This window comes from Taeniopygia guttata, chromosome 2, assembly GCF_048771995.1.
Source record: "Taeniopygia guttata chromosome 2, bTaeGut7.mat, whole genome shotgun sequence".
Classification (NCBI taxonomy): Eukaryota; Metazoa; Chordata; class Aves; order Passeriformes; family Estrildidae; genus Taeniopygia; species Taeniopygia guttata.
The window spans coordinates 117,406,877-117,426,870 of NC_133026.1; the positions used below are offsets into that span (position 1 = coordinate 117,406,877).

Consider the following 19,994-nt stretch of genomic DNA (forward strand, 5'->3'; position numbering starts at 1 on the left):
CCCTTCAGAGCTGGAACAGAAAGGAGAAATGGTAAGGAAAAATAAGTTGATCCAAGATGTACAGATTCTAGTTAGTAAGAATAAACAATTATACAATCTATGCACACAATTCCAAGCAAGAAGGAACAGAACATGTCTGAGTTTGTTCCAAAGAACACAAACCCACTGGCCCAAGTAAAAGAGAGAGCACATTAATGGTAGTCAGAACTTTATAGTTGGGAAGTCTTCACGCAGCAAGGAGGAAACTGGCTGCTATCAGGACTTTGCAGACAGAAACAAGCCTTTCAAGTAGGTTAACTGTAGAAATTTGAATTATACAAAAGCAAAAGCTTACACTCCTTTAAGTTGAACTAGCTTAACCAGAAACAAATCTTCAAACACCTCATCTGAAGTATGGAGAAAACATTGTGTTAAAAATACCTAAAAAATCACAATAGTTTCTGTAACTAGCTTCCTCAGAGTGATCCACTCAGTTTAAAATCTAGCCTTTAAAGTCAAAGCCCAAAGAAAATGCAGCCATTTTACCTTCTGATGTTTTATCAGGCTTTTCACCTTTAAAGTCAAAGACTGCAGAAAACAGATCTTAGAGTTTACCTTGGTATTTCCATGTTACATTTCAAGCAAATCACATTTCCTACTCTGCAAGAGCTTTGTCTGAATTGACATCAGTTTATCCTTGAAGACAAGAGACTACAGCTGGAACTCAGAAATATTTACACATGGAAATAACACAATCCAAGATTGTCTCTTCTTTCTGCTTAACACTTTGCAGAGAACAATAAAAATCTGCTTTAGCAGAAAATACATCATTTTACTTTTAGCTGGAATAAGTAATAGCCTACAATTCTACATTTAGCCACTGCTCCTGTCCAACCTTAAAAATCAGAAAAGCAAAAAAATACTCGTACAGCTTTTAACTATTGAAAAGTTGACCTAATTCACATATTATACTTAAAATTGAGAAAGGAATATAAAATGCTAAATACCGGAAAACTATAATCAATAATTAGGTTCTGTTTAGCTCTATAAATGAGTCTAATAACAAAGGAAAAATTATAGTGTTTTTTCAAAAGCTAAGAGCATAGGCCAGTCAAACAGGTCCTTTGGAACAGGCAGTGAGATTCATTGTCAGTAGCAAGGACTCCTTTCTTTTTGATGTAGCTGTGCTTTAAAAAACAAAAAGGCTGAGAACTTTTTAGAATGCAAAGTCATGTATTTGTTAACCTCTTTCATTACACAGAATCTGATTAGAGTAATTCCATCAGGCAGAGGCTTCATATGGGAACTTTTTATGCAGAAAGAGAATATTTCAGCATTTGCAGTTAGAAACCTGTTTTGCACTCTCACTCATGAGATTTACAACTCTGTAATATCTGCTGGCAGGAAATATTATCTATTAGTGCTTAAAGACAGGGAAGGGTCTCTCAGAGCACCCTGCTATCACTCGCTTGCTCTTCTTCCCCTAACACTTGTCCTGTGTCAAATGACAAAGATAGCACACACCTGTCTTGAAATTAAGGTTATTTTACAAGTGATCTGAACATCTCATGTGGAGAAGCTAGGATAGGAGTGAGAGGAGGTTATTTGAGGTCTGAACATAGAAGGACACTCAGAAAACATGATCCACTTGGTTTGAAAACTTCCTTAACCCCACCCTGTAATTGCATTAATCAGGAATTTCTGGGAAGTGTCAAGGACTCACAGAAGGGCAGGACCTGCACCCCCTGCAAGGAGTGCCTGTTTAGTCTAGCCCTCCTCACTGGGAAGCAGAGGTGGATACTTGGGTCAATGCATCAAGATGTGCATTCAATCCCCTCTCCACCCTCATGTAGACAGTGATTTTTAGCCAAAGGTGGATCTTTGAAAGGCTTTCTCCTTTGAATGATACAGAGCAGACTATCACCACTCATAGGAATGAGCTCTGGCTGGAAGTCAAGAAAAAAGGGGGATTCTCTCTGGCCAAGTGCTGTGAATAGTAAGTCTTATCACTACCAAAAGTTCTGTGGGACTGTTACTAATCCTGTGCTGCCAGAATCTCAGTGTTATGCCTCAAGGGAAAAAGGTGAGGAATCAATTCAGCCTCAGTTTCTAGCAGAGAGATTTAAATAATCACCACCATCCACAACCAGGTCTAACCACAATAAAGTCATATCAACACAGATAACTCAAGTGTTTCTATTTGGTACACCTCAGACTTTATATATAATCTGTCCCCCGTTTCCTCCCCATAAATCCTCCTTTACAAGTGCAGTCTGTTCTTTAGCGATGTCTTTTCAATGCAGCAGTCATCAAACCCATCCTCCTAACTCGGTAAAAGATGCTGCTGTCTGGTTGGAGGGACACTAGAAGTGTCTTAAGAAACTATGTGAAAATCAGTGCCTGAACATATGGTTGGAATCTCATTCCCCCTTCTTGTCTCTGTGCTTCTGTCACACACCATTTTCTTTGCAGAACCTCTACCTCATTCAGTGCACAGTAAATGGAATATAATGGACACTTCTTGTCCAAATAGAGTCTAAGAGGGCGTATATGAAAATCAAGCCCAGCCAGGATTGTTCCAGGTACTCTGGCAGAAAAAGAAAATTCTCCAGAGCTGTTTGAGATGCCCATTCCTTTTAAAACCATTCTGTTCACGCAAATGGACCCAGCTGCTAATACTGTGGGAGCTTTTACTTTTTCTCCAGACTTTGATGTATCACTACAGACATCATAAATACCTTTTTACTTTTTTTAGCAGACTCACAAGTTATACAATAACCTGTTTGGGGGCTTTCAGTGGCTTGAAACTCAGAGTTTGAGAAGAGTTTTTAAACTTTTGTTCCAACAGCTTGCACTTTGAAAATTATAAAAGTCTCTGGGGTCATTCAGAATCCTTTGCGCTGTTCAGAAAAAGGAATTTCTTTGATGAAAATGCTTCCAAGTAACTGTAAAAATAGAAACCCTTTTAACAGCATAACATGTTTAACATAAACCAAATGATTCACAGGAATGCTGCAGACGACAGAAAGAACAGTTGTGTGAAAAATTTGATTATCTCTATTCTGTACTGGAAGAAAGAAAAAATGAGATGACACAAATAATCACTAGAACCCAAGAGGAGAAACTGGAACACGTCCGCTCCCTGATGAAGAAGTATGCAGATCACTTGGAAGCTGTGTCAAAACTGGTTGAATCAGGAATTCAGTTCATGGAAGAACCAGAAATGGCTGTGTTTTTGCAGGTATAAAATCTATAAATAGAGATAGAAAAAGAATAATGGGTTTACTGAAATATTATTTAAGCATTTCTCAATTATAGGCCCATTCAGAGTTTGTTTGTCTTCAAGTGAACATGTATACAAACTCATTTTTTAAACACCTGAATCAGCTCAGACAAATCACTGCTGTTCTTGAGAATAATATCCAAATCAAGAACATGAGTATTTGCTGTTTGCACCAAAATATACTATCCTGTGTATGAATTTCTAGTGCCCTTAGAAGAAACAGGAAACCAAACATTTTTCATGTAATCTTTATTTTCCTACCAATACCATGGTGGCACAATATGTTCATGTGTTCATGAACTTCAGGGAATTATAGGTTTCTCTTGTAAATTGACAAAATTATTAACTTTTCAATAATTTATGTGCTAAGCAACATTTTGGTACCTTTACCTATTTTTTTTAAATTTTTGTTTTCTTACTGTAAATTCAAGAGAGATGAGTAGGGAAACATTAGCAGACTATCCAATTAATCCATTGGTGTAGAATTTCTGTCATGCAATCTTATAATTCCTCTTTATTAAAGGCTGGAAGGGCATTTTCTACCAAACAAAACAAAACAAAACAAACATACAAAAAAAACCACAAACAAAACCAAAATAAAACAACCAACACTTAATCAAATAATTGCCTTTGAAGAGTACAATATCCTTCCGAGACAAATAGAATTTTATCTCTCCAAAAGGATGCCCTTGGAGATATATATGGATAGTCAAAGATGTAATTACTGTAACTAAAGAGGGTAACAGACCAAATGCTTTTCACCACCAACACAACCAAAAAAAAGAGAATAAATTTTTCCATTTGAGTTTTTTCTACCAACTGTGCATATTTCCCATTATATTCCCATTTTAATTAAAACATCTTTGAAGAACTAAAAGGTTTACTCAGCTTTATACTAATTACTGTTCAAATTTCTTCTCATTCCTAGATGTCATGGCTGTCACTTATGAAATCATTATTAGTACTTTTAAAAGCTGCCACTCTAAGACTTATTTCTCAATGCATAAATTCTCTGAAAAAATTGAATCATTTAAGAATAATTTCTTTTTTTGTTTCCACAGAATGCCAAAACATTGCTACAAAAGTGAGTATTTCAACTTGAGACCTGTTTTTTACAATCACTTACAATTTATAAATTTATCTTAAAATCCAATGCCAATAACCAATCTCTATTTTAGAATTACTGAAGCTTCTAAAGGATTTCAAATGGAAAAAATAGAGGATGGGTATGAAAATATGAACCAATTCACAGTGAACCTCAGTAGAGAAGAAAAAATAATACGAGAAATTGATTTTGACAGAGGTATGTAATTTATTTCACCAAAATTTCTTTCTTATATAGCAGCTGTGTGCGATTCACATGATGATACTGAGTAGGAAACCTCAAATCGGATATTTCTCTCTATGCCAAAATGTAACCAGAGCATTATGAATCAATTATAATCAAATCTAGGTTTATTTCTCTGGAGTGCTAGGATGGCCCTGCACATTTTTTGGGATAACTAGTGTGATTATACTCAAGAAAATACAGTGCTAGGGGCCTTCCTCTGGAAACAACCTGAGCCACCACTGCAGACCACAGGATTTGTCAGATGGCACAAAAAGAATGGTTTGACCAAGTTTGACAGTCTGGTTTAGGCACGTTGGTATCTCAAACTTCCAGTCATGCATTTGCAAAGCACTGACGCGGTAAAGAATTATGAGGACAGCTTCAATGGCATTAAAACAAGCATACCTTCCTTGGAAGAAGGACTTTTTTCATGACAGATTGTGCCAGATTGTAGCCTCTCCCCAAAACGTGCAGGGCTGTGCTGCACATCCCTCAAGAGGATAACTGCATTGACCAGAATTTCTGTCCTCCTTCCCATGGAAAGGGACAGCTTAAGATTTTAACCAGAATTTGTGTTCAGTATCTTCCTTGCCCCAGAGCTCCTGCTGGCAGCTCCATGGCTGGTGAGAGCAGGCTCCTCACCAACACCCTCTCTGCCAGGCAGAAGATTGTCAGTGACTTTGCCGTGCAATTGCAAATGGCTTTTTAATTACCTAAAGACTGAAGCTATCTTCACATGGTGCTCAACCTGTTCTTTTACACATGTCCTATCAGAGGAGGAGGAAGAAGAAGAGGAGGAGACAGAGGATGGTGAAGGCTTGGGTGAAGTCCACACAGAGTCATCAGGAGAGGAAGAAGAGGAGGAAGAGGTGGAAGAAGAAGGGTCAGAGGGAGCACCACAGCCACCTCAGCAGGACCCTGAAGCACAGAGTGCAGGGGGAGAGCCCCTGACTGAACCCACTCCAGCGCCAGTGCTGGCTGCTCCAGCTGGTCAGGTAAATGTCTCTGCTGCCCCACTGCCCTGCCAGCTTTGCTGAGTGCACCTGGCAGAGCCAGAAAATGCTGCCTTGTGTCCTGTGGGCATCATAACTCAGGAGCAGGGCTAAGGGAGTCAATGTACTGGAGGGCAAAATTATTTATTGCACTTGTACGCATATATGCAACTTTACTTCAACCTGTGCATGTGTCCTTGATAAGCAAAAAATTAGCTGCTAGATAAATTAAGATATATATGGGATACATAAGTTATAAATAAAAAAGACTCTATTTGGGAGTTAAGTGCATTACAATGAATGTTCTGTTTGCTGTGATTTAACTCAGACTAACTGTTATAAATGAGATGATTGTTAAAATATTTATACTAAGAGAATTTGTACTAAGAGAATTCCCTCTGGATTTAGGAAGCTTTCCACCACCAGTTTTTAGATTATACTTCTAATCTGTTTTCTGTGAATGGCACTTGCTGCTTTCTGCTCTGATCATCCTTAGGATATGTCTAGGTAGATGGAGGAATATCATACACCAAACAGGAGAGGAAGCTGCCCCTTGCAACCTAACAGTAAACAGGTTCAGGGTGTGAATATTTTAGGCCAGCACTTTTCTTACAGAATTTGGTTGGAATGAGACCATAATTGATGCATATTCTAAAAGATGTGCATTAAAAAATATACTTTGTGAGCTAATTTAGTTTGCCTTGCATACCATTATCTTAGCAAATTCTCCTCTTAGACAATTTACTCAGTGAAGTTGCTGAGGGGAAAAGGCTGCTGTGAATATATTTGAGGAGGCCTATGTAAAAACAAGAAAGCACACAAAGGATCTTTGATTGTAGCAAGCTCTAACATAAAACAAGTGAAAATAAATACTGTAGATTAATTCTTTCTTTGATCTAAAAGCATGTGTGAGTTTTCACCAGTAATGTGAAGGTGCTCTTAAATCAGGCTTTATTGATTTAATAAAAATTTGAAGATTTGCATTGACTTGACTAAACTTGTGTTCCCCAACTGATGCAGGGCTTTATGCAAACAAGAACTAGGCATAATTGCCCACCAACATGAATTGTCTAATTTCTAAGGCTAAAGTGAGAAAGGTTCAGCATGCTGCTCTAGAAATTGTAAAATGCCATTAGGAGATAGTCAGGCATGGAGTCAGACATGGTATGTGGGTATTGTGGTGTGGGGGATGCCTGTATTTGAGTTTTTACCTTCTGGAGTAAACAGGCAAAGCAGAAATGCAGTGGTGATAGCAGACTGTGCTTGCAGAAACCCCAAGATCTTGATGCAGGTAGAGAGGTGCAGTTCATCTGGCTGCTCCTCTTCCCGGCAGAGCAGCTGTGCTTGGCTTACAGCATTGATGCCAAGGCTCGTGGGCAAATGCTTCTCTCCAGTATTCCCTTTATTATGACTGTTTGTGTCAACAGACTCATTGGCAAAAGTGTTACTCTTAACCTAAATCCCAGCAAGCCATTTGAAGGTACCTACACCTGTCATTCATGGCTGGTATGGGCTCATAAGGCTCTTCTGCAGAATTTAAGTTTTTAGAATTGAATTGAGGGTTTATCTGAATTGAGAAACCCCTTGCTCACTCCTTTCTCAGCACCCCCTTACCACTAGTTCTAGCCTCCTTTTCTATTTTGGGTTCATTTATTTTCTTTCTCTTGTCTGTTATTCAAATGATAGTTGCTTTTGCTTTGCATTTTAATTGTAATTCTTTCAGATCATATTAATAGGACAAATCTATGCCTTGCAGTGATATCTAACAAACACAACATGCAGAACAATGTGACTACAGCAGGAAGGTAACGTGGTGCACTCTGCTTGTTCTTCTCTTTATCTGTCCTGATTAAGGATGTTGTTGTGACACCAAGTGGTTCTCAACAGACCCCCGAGTCTGACACTCAAGTGCCGGCCACAGCAGAAACCATCGATCCCTTGTTTTACCCTAGCTGGTATAAGTCCCAGTCACGTCAACCAAGCAGTCCAAGCTCAACCCCAGTGAGTGGGCTGGGGAAAGTAGGGACTCCTGTTTCTCTGGAAACAAGTGCAAAGAAGGCAGAAGCCCTGACAGCAGCAACAATCGAAGAGAGTGCACCAGGGAGTGGTAAGGAAAGTAATGCCACTACAGCGACATCCAAGGTCAGTGCTCCCAAAGTCACCCCAGAGGGCTGTGACATGCAGCAAAGTGGGAACAGCAATTGTTAAGGAAAATGGGACTTCATTTTCCTCTGCATGCTAACGAATAAGAGCAATTTCAAAAATATGAAAACAGCGCAAACTGGATTTATAGATGGTTTCAATGTGTGACAGGCTGACTATAACTTCGAAGCAGCATGCTGGTAGTTGCTTGTGCTTACCTGCCAGTGTACCTTGCTTGGGCCAGCTGTTATCCAAATTGCTCACACACAGGAGCTATTGCAGAGACTGGTGATGTCTCTGCACATCAGATATTTGCATGTGTTAGTGGCAGAGAAATCCTGTGCATGAGATTATTCTCATCACCTGCTGACAGTCTGTGTATGTGCTGTCCTACCATGACTGGTTGAGCAGCTATGGCTTGACTTCGCCTTCTGCAGCTCTGTGGCTGCACCTGGAGTGCTTCCCCCTGTGAACATAAAGCTATGCAAACACCCAGAGCCTTTCTGTGTGTTTGGATGCCTCTCAGTAAGGATCTCCTGGGTTCAGATCTGTGGCAGAGGGTTTATTCCAAGGGTTCTTGAGACTTTATTAAAAGAGAGCATGAAGATAATACATTTCACTTCAGTGTTAGACACTCAGCAGCACGATGGGATAACAGATACTGATGTGTTCAGTACAGGAGGATGTTTTCCTTAAAATGACTCTATTAGAGTTGGTATAACCTGAATTTGAATAATCCTCCTTCAGCACATGTATACAAACTCCACATGGCCGAAAAATACAAGGAACAAAGTTGAGGGAGCTGTGCAAGGATTTGCACACTACACCAGGTCCTGCTCCAGTGTCTGGTGACCAGCCCATGAGCAGCACTCTGTAAATCAAACCATTGTAATTTGCAGGTCCTAGCTGCATGTTTTAACAAAGCAATTACCTGTATGTGCATAATGAGAGGAGATTGTGTGTGAGAGAGAGAGAGAAAGAAAAAGTGGGTATTATGTCTTTCATGCTGTTTCCTTTAAGTCTGGAAATTACTATATAGCATACATAAGCAGCTATATAGTCCACAATTATATGACAATAGATAAACAATCCTGTGCCAGACAAAAAGTTAGGAGAAGGAATTAACAGAGATGTGATTAAAGGGGCACTTCTGCTAGAGGTTTCCGTCAGCGATACTTGAATTTGGTGGCTGACTTTGCTGACTTTCTTAACAAAAGCAACATTTGACCACTAAATTTCAGTGGCTATTTTTCAAGTCAGGGTTTTATTTGAGAATATTTGAATGTAATTAAAATGAAAAGTATTTTAAAATTATCAAATCAACAATGACATTGTCTTCTTAAGTATATTCAAAATGAGCTGGCAAAAGTAAATTCACAGTGAAACTTATTGGTACTGTTTCCTGTTACTAGTTACACTGATGACAAGGCAGTCTAACCTCACCATAAGCAGGTAAACTCTGTACTAGGTTAATTTCCTGGGAGCTTGCCGAAGTGTTGTCTGAGTCCCTCAGCCCCAGCAACAAGAAAAGGAACAAAACTTGTGTTTGATGTGGGCAGCTGTCTGAAAAACAACAGCAGCCTGCTACCCAGCTTTCTTCATTGGGTGCCAGAAGCAAAAAGAGGCACATAGAAAACATGTCAGTTGCTGTTGGCATGTGAGTTTGGGGGTGCTGCATCTCCATATTTTCCCAGATCACAGGTGACATTGGCATTTTGGAAGGAGGAGGATGTCAAGCAGAGTAGCTCATGGTTCTGGTGATGTGAGAGAAAGGAGCAGGGGAAACAGCTGAGGATGGGATTGCCAATGGGCTTGAGACACAGCAAGAGATAGGAAAGCACAAGAAGCAGAAATATGCAGAAGAATAGAAAGAGCTGAGTGACGAGTGAGGGTGATGCCGTGAGATGATGCTGTGATCAGATTTAAGGATCTGAGCTGAGCTGTATCTATGTCACAAAGGAAATGACTGCTGTCATGGGGCAGTGATCATTTTCAAGTATGTGAACTTCAACTTCATATTTTTCCTGCATGTGGTTTTACACAGCCCACTCTGAAATGCTCTATTCCCTTTTTTTTTTTTTTTTTTAATCCCAGTTGATGTTCTTCACACCACTGTATTTACTCCCTTCCTCTAATTAAAGTATATAATGGAAGAGTGCTGTGGAAACAGAGCTTTTTCACAGAACATAGTGATAATGACTAGTTCATGTGATGACAACACTGGTGAAGCACTCTTCTTATTTTCTCACAGGAGTTAGCATTCTGCATAACACTTTTGGCATTTCTTATCATACTACATCGTCTTTGGAATCTGATTCAATACATGATTTGTACTTTCATGGGTAGGAAATATTTCATTTTACCATTAACTAACAGTTCAAAGTGTATCTGGTGATGTTCCTGCATAGCTTTAAAGGATTTTCCCCTTTCTTTCTATCCAAAAACATCATGCTAGTTCACAACATGAGCTGCCTAAATAATTTCTTCCTCCTCACAAATGCCACCCTTCAGCTTACTCCTGCATGGTTAAACATTGCATCTCCCTCGTTCAAAATGAAAAGAGACATTTACTCTTGCAGATAAATGGGCTTGCATTTCAGTTGCTGTTCAGATGACCATGGAGAATCTGTTGGTTGACTAATGTGAAGAACACCAATCTTGTTCAGACCAGCAAGTAGGGGAGGAAGAGCTGGAGAGTAATAATTGGCATCAGAAGGGTTAAAGTCAAGAAAACAAATCCACTGAATAATCCTGCTGCCAGGATTACCACAGAAAGCAAATCACCTGTGCTCCCTTGGGTGGATGGCTTGAGCTTCACTCTCCAGAGGTTCCCATGGACATAGTGGAAAGGGTCCCCTCACACCCCAGCTCACACAGCACACCCCACATTCTGTTCAAAGCTATCTCTTGCACATTCCTAGTGAGCATGGAGTGCCAATCATTGCCCTGAAATGCAGCATTTGCAGGAATCCCAGTCAATCTAGACAAAGACTTTTTTTCCTTAGGTCACATTAAGAGCTGAAATATCCACAAGATCAAGGACTTAGGACTTCACTACCAAGTGAAGTTGTCCCAAATACAAACTCTGTAATCTAAACCTTAACTATTCTGTAACATATCTTCTAGAGTAATGCTCTTTTTGGTAGACAATATCCACGACTTAGTTCTTCCAGCTCCAAATTCATGCCCCTCTTATGTAAGACATGCATATGTGTTCAATTTTCACTGTGATATGACTGATCTACAGAGGACTCTGTATTACAACTGTATTAGGATTCTGTATTACAACTTTAATATTATTTACTGAAAACAAAAAACCTCTGACTGAAAACAACTGTAGTTTGCCTGTCATTTGCTCAAATGACAGGCAAATTCAATGTTGATCTAATCTTCAACACAAAGATGATTGGTTTTCCCTGCTCACTTTCTGCAGTGTAGTCTCAACAGTGTACATTATATGGAGCATCTATGAAAAATGACAAATTATTATTCAGCTTTTATGTGCAAAACTTCCAGCACTATGACTGAAGACTATCTCTCCATTAAAAATTTTAAAGGGAGAGGATAGAAGTTATCTTCTACACTTTAGCTGCATTAATTAGCAGAAAGATTCACTGTCTGGTAGTAATTTGAATTTGAAAAGCATTGGACAATGTGAATCTCAATTAGGTTCATGGATCATAGTTTAATCTTCATTTACTTGTGTTTGTTTTTGAAAACTTGTTGTGTTATTACTAAAGGACATAGAGGTTGTTTTTATTCCTGAGAAATCAGGTGTGTGAAAAGCACTATGCTTTCTTTCCCCTCTCTTTTTTTTTTTTTTTTTAATTCAGAATACCTTTTGAAATTAAAAATAGACAAATGCAGAAAGCTCTTATTTCTACAAATAGAGACCTCTTTCTGTGTGGTCTCCAGTGAACCTTTATGATTTGTTTAATAATTAAGTAGAAAGGAGGTGAAGGAAAAAGACATTTTGGTCTCAGATTCTATTTACATAAAAATGTTTTGATTCTCCATGCATAGTGAAGTGGCTGGTTAGACACTTTATGTGTCTTTGTTTTTCATATGAAAGATCAGGTCACTGCCCTTGCTCTTTTATGTGATAAGCCCTGAAAGTCAAATAACAAAATTACTTTGAATAACTATATAATTATTTATAATAATAATATAAATCTGCATGACTGTCATCATAAGAGCAGGATATCATTTATTTTCAGGCTCTTTTAATAGAATGCACCAACAGGGTTTACATTGTTTTTCGGCAGCAAAAAGAATTCAGTTCCCCTATTAATTCCCAACATTTACTTTATTTAATGGTCATTTCACTCCAAGAAATTGTAGTGCTGCATCTATAAATTTCCTCCAGAGTCTAGCAGCAGGGATAAGGCAACAGAAATTGCAGCAGGGATAAGGCAACAGAAATTGCAGCCCACAGGTGTGCAGATTGCTTGGTGTAAGAAGGGCCAAAAGAAGATTATTCACCGTGAGCAAAATAGATAACTGCATCAGACAGCTTCATCCTTCTTCAGGGAGTGCCTAAGTCAGCAGTGTGGTCACCACGGGCTGCTTCTGCCTCTGACGGAGAACGAGAGGCATCTCCAGTAAGAGCAAGTTCAGCAGCAGCTGCTGCTTCTCACTTGGCACCTCTCCCACCTGCCTGCTGAGTGTGAGGTGACATTGCTCCCAGCCCAGCTGCCTCCGTTCGGTGTCTAAAGCTGGGGAGGTCTGAGCCTCTGGAGATGACAACCAGCAGCAAATGATTACAATACGGGGAGCAGGAATAGCATCAATGAACTGCCTTGCCACCATGGGGAGAGGTATATTAGTGATGGGTGACACAGACATTAGCAAGCAGGCCTTTCCAGTGCATGGGAGAAACAGATCCTGGAGTCCCACAACTTTCCCTAGTCATATTTGTCGGCAACATCTCTCATGCAGTGAAACCATATATATTTATGAGCGTTCATGAAAGTCTTGGTTTGTCTGTGTCTGTGGTTACCCAGTTTATTTCACCTAAGATAAAGAACTGGACCCTGCATCCTGTTTCTCAAATTTCCCATAAGAAAAGGGTCTGTCTGTGGCTCCAAAGGACTTCAGCGTATACATTTAGTCTGAAATGAAATGCGAGTTAATCATCCACAAACAGTAGCCTGATCTAATTTCCCTTTGCAGACAGGAAGTATAGTGTTTTAATTCCATGAGGACATAAAATATAATCAGGACTGAACTGTTTGGGAGCAGAAATACTAATGGAATGGCCTATGCTAATTTTGTTTCATTAGTTTTAAAATTTTCTATTACTTGCTTGCAACCTTATGCCATCTGCCAGAATTACCATAAGGATGGTCTTCTCTGTATTCATGTACTGTAGTTCTCTTTGCCCTGCTGCTGAATACTTCAATTTCAGCTAGTGGTCCTTCTTTTTTTTCCCACAAGACAACTTTAAATCTCATCAGAGAGGTCAGTATTTAACTAACTTTCAGCTGATTGGTTGTCATGTCAATATGCAGACAACATAGACAAAGTAATATCATTGAAAACTAAAATAAGAGATTGTGCTGTGCTCTCTATTTTTCTGTCAGGGTAGAGAAGGCATGGTCCCACATTTTAGCACAGCGCTGCTCTGGAATGTTTGCACAAGCATGGCAGCAGAACACAAATAAGAAATGTTCTCTTCACCAAATCAGAAAATCAGTCTTGCCAATCTGCTCATGTAAGGAAGACAAGCACCCAGTTCAATCCAGCTGTTCCAAGAGGGATTTCTTGCTCAAGAGAAGGCAGCCTTGCAAGGCTGGATTTTGCAGGAATGGTGCTAAGAAAGGGTCTCCATTCCCTCTGGCCCACCCACAGTTTCCCCCAGAGCAGAACAAGAAGTTTATTAGCATCAGCCACAGGCATAGCCCGGGTAGCTCTCTTCCAAGACACCAGCTTCTGCTCCAAAGGCTCTCTGCTCCCTGTAACAAGTGTGTTTAGTGCTAATGAAAGATCCAGGAATGCAGACAGAAAAAAATCAACTTGATATTTGCAATCTAGGTTTTGATATAGCTGTATTTTATCTTTCCTTAGGTAGCTAATTGATGGGTTTATTCCTGTACCATTAAAAAAATCTGCAAGGTTTGACTGAATGAAAATGAGTCATGTGTCCCCCATGAAGCTGAGGTTTTTGTAGGAGACCCTTGAATCGTCTGGTATAGAAGCTCAAATCAAACTCTGTTTCAATCTTCTTCCTAAATATCTCTTAAATTTCACCCTGGGGTGGGGTGGGGGGGGGAAGCATTCTGCCTGTACCTGAACAAACACTAGATGCAAGAAACTCAGTTAACAGTGAAGAAATTCTGCCTTTGCTTCTCTGTAGTTTGACTCAGTGAGTTGGGACTCAGTGATAGCAGCTACATCTGTGGCCATTCAGGCTGATGTTCAATTGCGGCAAGTTTTGCCTGTAAATTTCCATTCTGTTTCTTGACTTTCTGCCTCAAGTGAATTTTTTCCCCCTCAGTTTGGCAATACATGCAGACGAAATCAGCAAAATCTTCATTGTTCCTCTTTTAACACCTCCCTCTCCCTTAATTTTGAGAATTATCTGGGTGATTCAGAGACAGCAGTGATGAGTCGTGAGGGCAATGCATTAAGACCAGTTTTCAGACAACAGTTTCTCGTAATTAATATGAGTGGCAAATAATTCATCTGAAGTTTTCCCTCAAATAGTCTGCTCTGCTGTTTGTCTGGTGAGTCATAGATACTATCTGATTTATGGATAGTTCATTTTTTTCAGTCTATTACTAGTAAGAGGATCTCCACAATGACAGTTTGGACAAAATTATTTTTCCTGTTGAAGTTAGTACAAAGCCAGGCTCACCTAGACATTGTCTTTCTGTGACTAGTTCATTTAAATACTGAATTCTTCCTCCATTCAACCTCCTCCAAGCATCACTCATTCTGCTCATTGTTAAGGAGTTTGGAAAGGAAAATAGAATATAAACAAAAAATATTTCTTAATCACAGATGAATTGTTGCTGGTTTACATCACACTGAGGTAGATGTATATCACAACTACACAAGTCATCTGCTTTTGGAATATTTGGTAAGTTATCTTACTGCCTTGAGACAGCCCAGGATTTCAGTGTAGCCATTCAGCACTGGTAGTCCTGTAAGCATTAGAGATGGATCAACATTTAAATGTCAGCCTATCTGACTGAAAATCCCAGTGATGGTAATTAGTTTACTGGGCCTGAGCCCCTATGTTTGGGTAGGGTGTCATTCCACTTGCAGGGTTTCCAGGCTTGTGAGCAGTCAAGGGGCTGGACTGCAGCACCCTGCAGTGCCCACCTACTGTGCATTTAAAGTGGAGATAAAGACCAGGGGGCTGCATGTGCAGCCAAAATTAAATGGAAAATGGGGACACAGACATATCAAACAGTGATTATTCAGTCTTGTATCTCTTTTCAGGTGGTACATATTCCTGGCATCTTTGCAATAATCCTCAGGTCATTAAGTAAGAGACCAGACTAATTAAACAACCCTGTTATGCCTGGCTGCCAGCCAAGAGGTGCTGTGATGTTCAAACCATGCTACAGATGTCAAACAGAGACATCGTGCCTTTGACTGAGCAGAGAATGAGGATCTGACAGTCCTGGAGGATAAGTGATCTGAATTTCTTACTGGTCTTTTCAATTTAGTGAGCACCCTATAAAATCTGCCTGAGTCTATCTCAGCCACTGAATGTGGTGATCAAAATACAGATCAGTCACTCAGAGCACTCAGAGCACTCCTGGCTCAGCACTTCTGTACACAGAAAGGGTTTTTGTTCATGATGAAACACTTGCTGTATGACTTAATCTATTACAAAATGCCTTACTAAGAAAATGTAGCTGTCATTTCCCCCATTAGTGCTGATGAGCCTCTTCAACATCTGGCAAAATATTTGTTTTTAAAATATGTTAATTTTTATATTTATGTACAAATTCTAAATTTAGTTTTATAAAAGAAATAAATTTCTTTAAAAAAAAATTGAGCTGGTGCCTGCCCAGATGCAGGTCAGTTCCAAGCTTGCCTCTGGTGACAGTGACTGTGATCTGTACCCTGTCAATACCTGGTCAAAAACTGTGACTGAATTCAAACCTCTAAGAGCAGAATTTATCTCAGATTCCTTGGACTTCACCTGGGAACAGTGTGAGATGGACAGAAGGAAACTTGATTTAAGATCTTGCTCCTCACTTAGCTGAGTGCTGTGCAAGCAGGCCAGCATTGCTAATGGGCAAGCAGAGATTACAAGGTGAGATTTGACATGACAGACATCCGTCTGGGCAATCACGGTGCTACTCACTGAGCAACTTTGGAGTTTTGGAGCAGAGTCATAGCTTGGATAACAGCTTCAGTCGATGTGGGTGCAGTAAGGAGCAGATTCAGCCAACTGGAGACATGGAAAAATGAGCACACAAAGAAAAAGTGGTAGCAGCAACAGCTGATGAGGGGAAAAGTGTTGTAACTGTAGCCGAGACTGTCTTCTCCTATTATGTGGTGGCTTTAAGGAATAGCAACAAGTTGCTTTAGCTGACAATCTGACTTTTTGTCCTGCACCTCACTGGTTTTGTCTTTCAGAGAGGCTGTGCAGTGCCCACAGCTCACATACACCACTCTCACCCCCTGCAGGCTTGTGAGAGCCCAGGTCAGTCAGTCACTCACAATGTGAGCAGCACGGGATGAGCCTCCAAGCCTGGGATGTGTATGTCTACACACCTCAAAGCTATGCTGGCTCTGTTATCTGATCCCACAAATGGAGCTCCAGGGTGAATCACAGCCTGAACTATCACTGTGTCATTCACTGGATTTCCAAAAGTGCCATTTGCAGAGGAAGAAAAAGCTTTGAAATACAAAAGTCCACACTAGTCAAAGGAAAGACTGCATGACAGAGACAGACAGGACATTAAGCCACTACTATTTTTGCTACTTCTTCCTGAAAGCTAATAGCAAAGTTTCTACAGCATGGATTATTTGATTACATGAAGAAGTTCTTGGAAGGGCCTTACTTCACATTTAATTTGTTAATCTGAATTCATATCTATTTGTGTGACAAAGCAGAGTAGAAGGAAGAGGGAAGAACTAGAATTCATGAGTAGCTTCCTGGCACTGGTGATCAGCGTGTACTACGTGACCAGCACTTACTCCTGCAGCCTCTCAATGGGATCCTTCCTTTGCTAGACAGTTCTCCAGCAGGACTGGAATTGAGCAGAAATGGTAAAAGACTGATTGATCAGGAGGTCCCAAAAAATCTTCATTCCAAGAGGAATGAAGAATGGTGTGGATAGATGCAGGACAGACTGTTCTGATCATGCAACCCTAATATTCATGTGTTTTTAAGACTCTTCTTGTCTCTGTCGAGGCAGGATGGGAATGAAGAGACTGACCAGAAGGCTGCTGAGAGTAAAACTCCGATTTATCAAAATACACTGCTCTTTTATACAGAGCTTCGTGAGGACCAACTCCATTGGTTCTGAAGTGAAAACAATCTAGGCATTGGTGTAGAGTGCTTGACGAACTATAAACAATGTGAATAACAAGAGAGATAGAGAATTATTTACATTCTTCTCCAGCTCTTTCCCAGGCTTCTGCCTGGCTAGAAACTCCCGTTTCTCTCTTTGACTGAATCTGAGTCCCACACTCCTCTTGGATTTCCTTCATTTTCCTGGCCAGTTGTAGGACTAAGTTTGTGCAAATATGTAGTTAATTACTCTCAACAAAAAGTTGGATCAATGAAGTGCAGCAATGGGTCAAATATTACAAAAGTATGTTATTTCTGCCTTTTCTTCTTTAAGTCATGAAAAAAATAGGTGACTTATATAGGGGAACTGTATGTCATTTGTCCCAAGTAATGCTGAGAAGAAAACTGCTCTCCCACACCATGCTCTAATGCAGTTTCCACCACAGGTTCAAGTGTCTGGACCTCCATGTCTCATGGGAGATGCATGGAACATATACTAAAATAAGCCATTTGGGCTGTTTTCCTCTGAAATATATTTTATCACTTTGAGATCATTATGTAAAGTTCTCTACATTAGACATTATCCATATAATGTTAATTGTAATATAATGATGATCTATTGAAGAAAGGAATTTCTTCCAAATGGACTTTTAAAATTCATTACTGACCACTATTAAGAGAGTGATATGTCTAATTCAGTGTCTGATGGAGCTTGTCTGTGCATATAATTTTGTCTTCTACCTTATGTATTTCTGTGGCAGGTAATTGTAGCAAATATTTTGGAGAATGCTCTGTTGATAAAAAAGACCCATGCAAAATAAGAAGCCTCTTAGCTTTAAAACAATATTGTTGTGATATACGTGACAGCTGCCAGGTGTTATGCTGAAGGAGCTAGACTGCATAAAAATATGAAAACAAAATGCTTGAACTAAAGTTTAAACTATTTAAAAATAACCTGTTGTGCTCCCTTTGTTTCCGCTGCCTGGAAGTATTGAGTGCCAGAAGAGTAACACTTGACATTTGAGGCAGACAAACATAGCCTACAGATTCTGTGATTGCTTTGTAACCAGCTAGCATTTTTTAATCATGCCTGTTCTTGTCAACACTAGGGGTTGTTTCTAAACAAGCCAGCTAAAAATGGGGATTAAATTTAATTTCTAGCTCATTTTCTGAGGCTACAGAAACCCTGGAAGCAAGAAACCTGTATTTTCACTTCTTCTCTCTCCAAGACCCACACTTTCTAACGAATTCCCACCCTTGCTCTCCTGCTGGATAAAGAGGAGGCAGCAAAGGCACTGGGTGGTACATGTGCCTCTAAGGGTGTGGATCTATTATTTCCTCTGGCAGCAAAGGTGATTCAGGAGTTTTTTTGCCAAATGACCCTGTCTCTTATTGCTTCCCATATGCCACCACTTATAGGGCATTTGTGCTGAGGCAGCTGTTTGTTGAGCTGTACTGAAATCATATCAGTTAAATGATCCAGGTTTAAAAATATCTTCCTTCACCTCAAAAAAAACAATAAAAAAAATGATGTTGTTCCAGTGACATTCCCATTCTTAACACATCCCGTCAATGAGCTGCAGCAATGCAAATGGGCAGTGAACCACAGAACCAAAGCAGGAAGAGCTGAATGGGGACCCAAGGGGCAGAACCTGCTTTGGGTAGCATTGTTGCTCCAGAAAGCATTCATATAGATTGTAACCAACCACCTCATCCATCTACATTAAAGTAGATTATGAAGCCATTCAGCCCTTCACCTTTCCTTCCCACTTCCTAAATTTAAGAGTTTGAGATCTTGTAAAATAATACTGCAGTCAAAGTTCTGAATTCCTGTCAAGGAGTGTTTTGATATCCTGAAATAGTTGGCTGGAGTCTTTCTTGTATAATTTCTTAAAAGCCAGATGTAGTCTAACGCAGTCACCCAGAGTGTCTGTGGAGTCAATAGAGTGAAAAAGGTACGTCCAGAGACCAATCCACTTCTTTGAAGATGGGACAAATCACCCTCTGGTTGTGCCTTTCTCTGATTACTACCATTAGTGGGGATGAACAGAGTTTGCTTCAGTGGGTATCTTGTTTCTGGATGACTAAAGTTTGTCAATACAGTTCCCAGCCTTTGTACCTAAAGGCTGCTGAGGCTAGTGTTGGTAAAGCAGAAATCAATGTGTAGACTTCATTTTATTTCAAATATATAAAATGCCTGCTCTACATATTTCCCCCCAGCATAAACAGGATAACTGCTGAGGCCTAATAAATGAAAATGTTATGGCAAACCATCCCACTGACCTCTTTCCTCCTCTCTACATCCTTTTACAAGAACCTTATACAGATTTAAGTAGAACCCTGCTTAAGGAAGCAAATACTGAAAGATGCTGAATATTTGCAACTTTGAAACTACTCATCAGGTTCAACTGTGAAATCCCTATACTGTTTGTCCAAGACTGTTTACTGGCATGCAAAGTCTAGCATGCCAGATGCTGAGGAGTGCTGAATGGCTGCTCAGTGGGAGTTGTGGTTGCTCAGTACCTCCATAGAATTGGCATGTAAATTCCAGCCTGAACTTTGCTTATGGGAAAAACAAAACCAACCATCAGTCATGCATGGTGTACTTCTCTCCCCACTTCATGAGCTGGCCTGGTGAAAATTCCTGGTGCTTATTGCAAGCACCATCTGATATCACTCAACACCACAAGGGAAAACATAAATCAAAGTGTACTCTCTCAGTATTGGCCTAATGTGATTAATGTAATGTCAGGTAAACATTTTAGTTATTCCTTATGACTTTTAGGGACC

At 39.9% G+C, this 19,994-nt stretch overlaps 1 protein-coding gene across 3 annotated transcripts in view; it reads left to right on the forward strand.

Moving 5' to 3' along the window:
* Window positions 1-19,994, forward strand: part of TRIM55 (tripartite motif containing 55) — a 36,097-nt gene that overhangs the window by 11,778 nt on the left and 4,325 nt on the right. Inside the window, exons 5-10 of one of the 3 annotated variants that reach the window (XM_072924703.1) lie at window positions 2,987-3,220; window positions 4,324-4,346; window positions 4,441-4,565; window positions 5,367-5,587; window positions 7,439-7,726; window positions 9,978-10,068. In XM_072924703.1, the coding sequence (XP_072780804.1) occupies window positions 2,987-3,220; window positions 4,324-4,346; window positions 4,441-4,565; window positions 5,367-5,587; window positions 7,439-7,726; window positions 9,978-10,068 (982 nt within the window). The remainder of the gene's footprint in view (window positions 1-2,986; window positions 3,221-4,323; window positions 4,347-4,440; window positions 4,566-5,366; window positions 5,588-7,438; window positions 7,727-9,977; window positions 10,069-19,994) is intronic. The other 2 variants (XM_030266276.4, XM_072924704.1) reach the window with 2 other exon arrangements.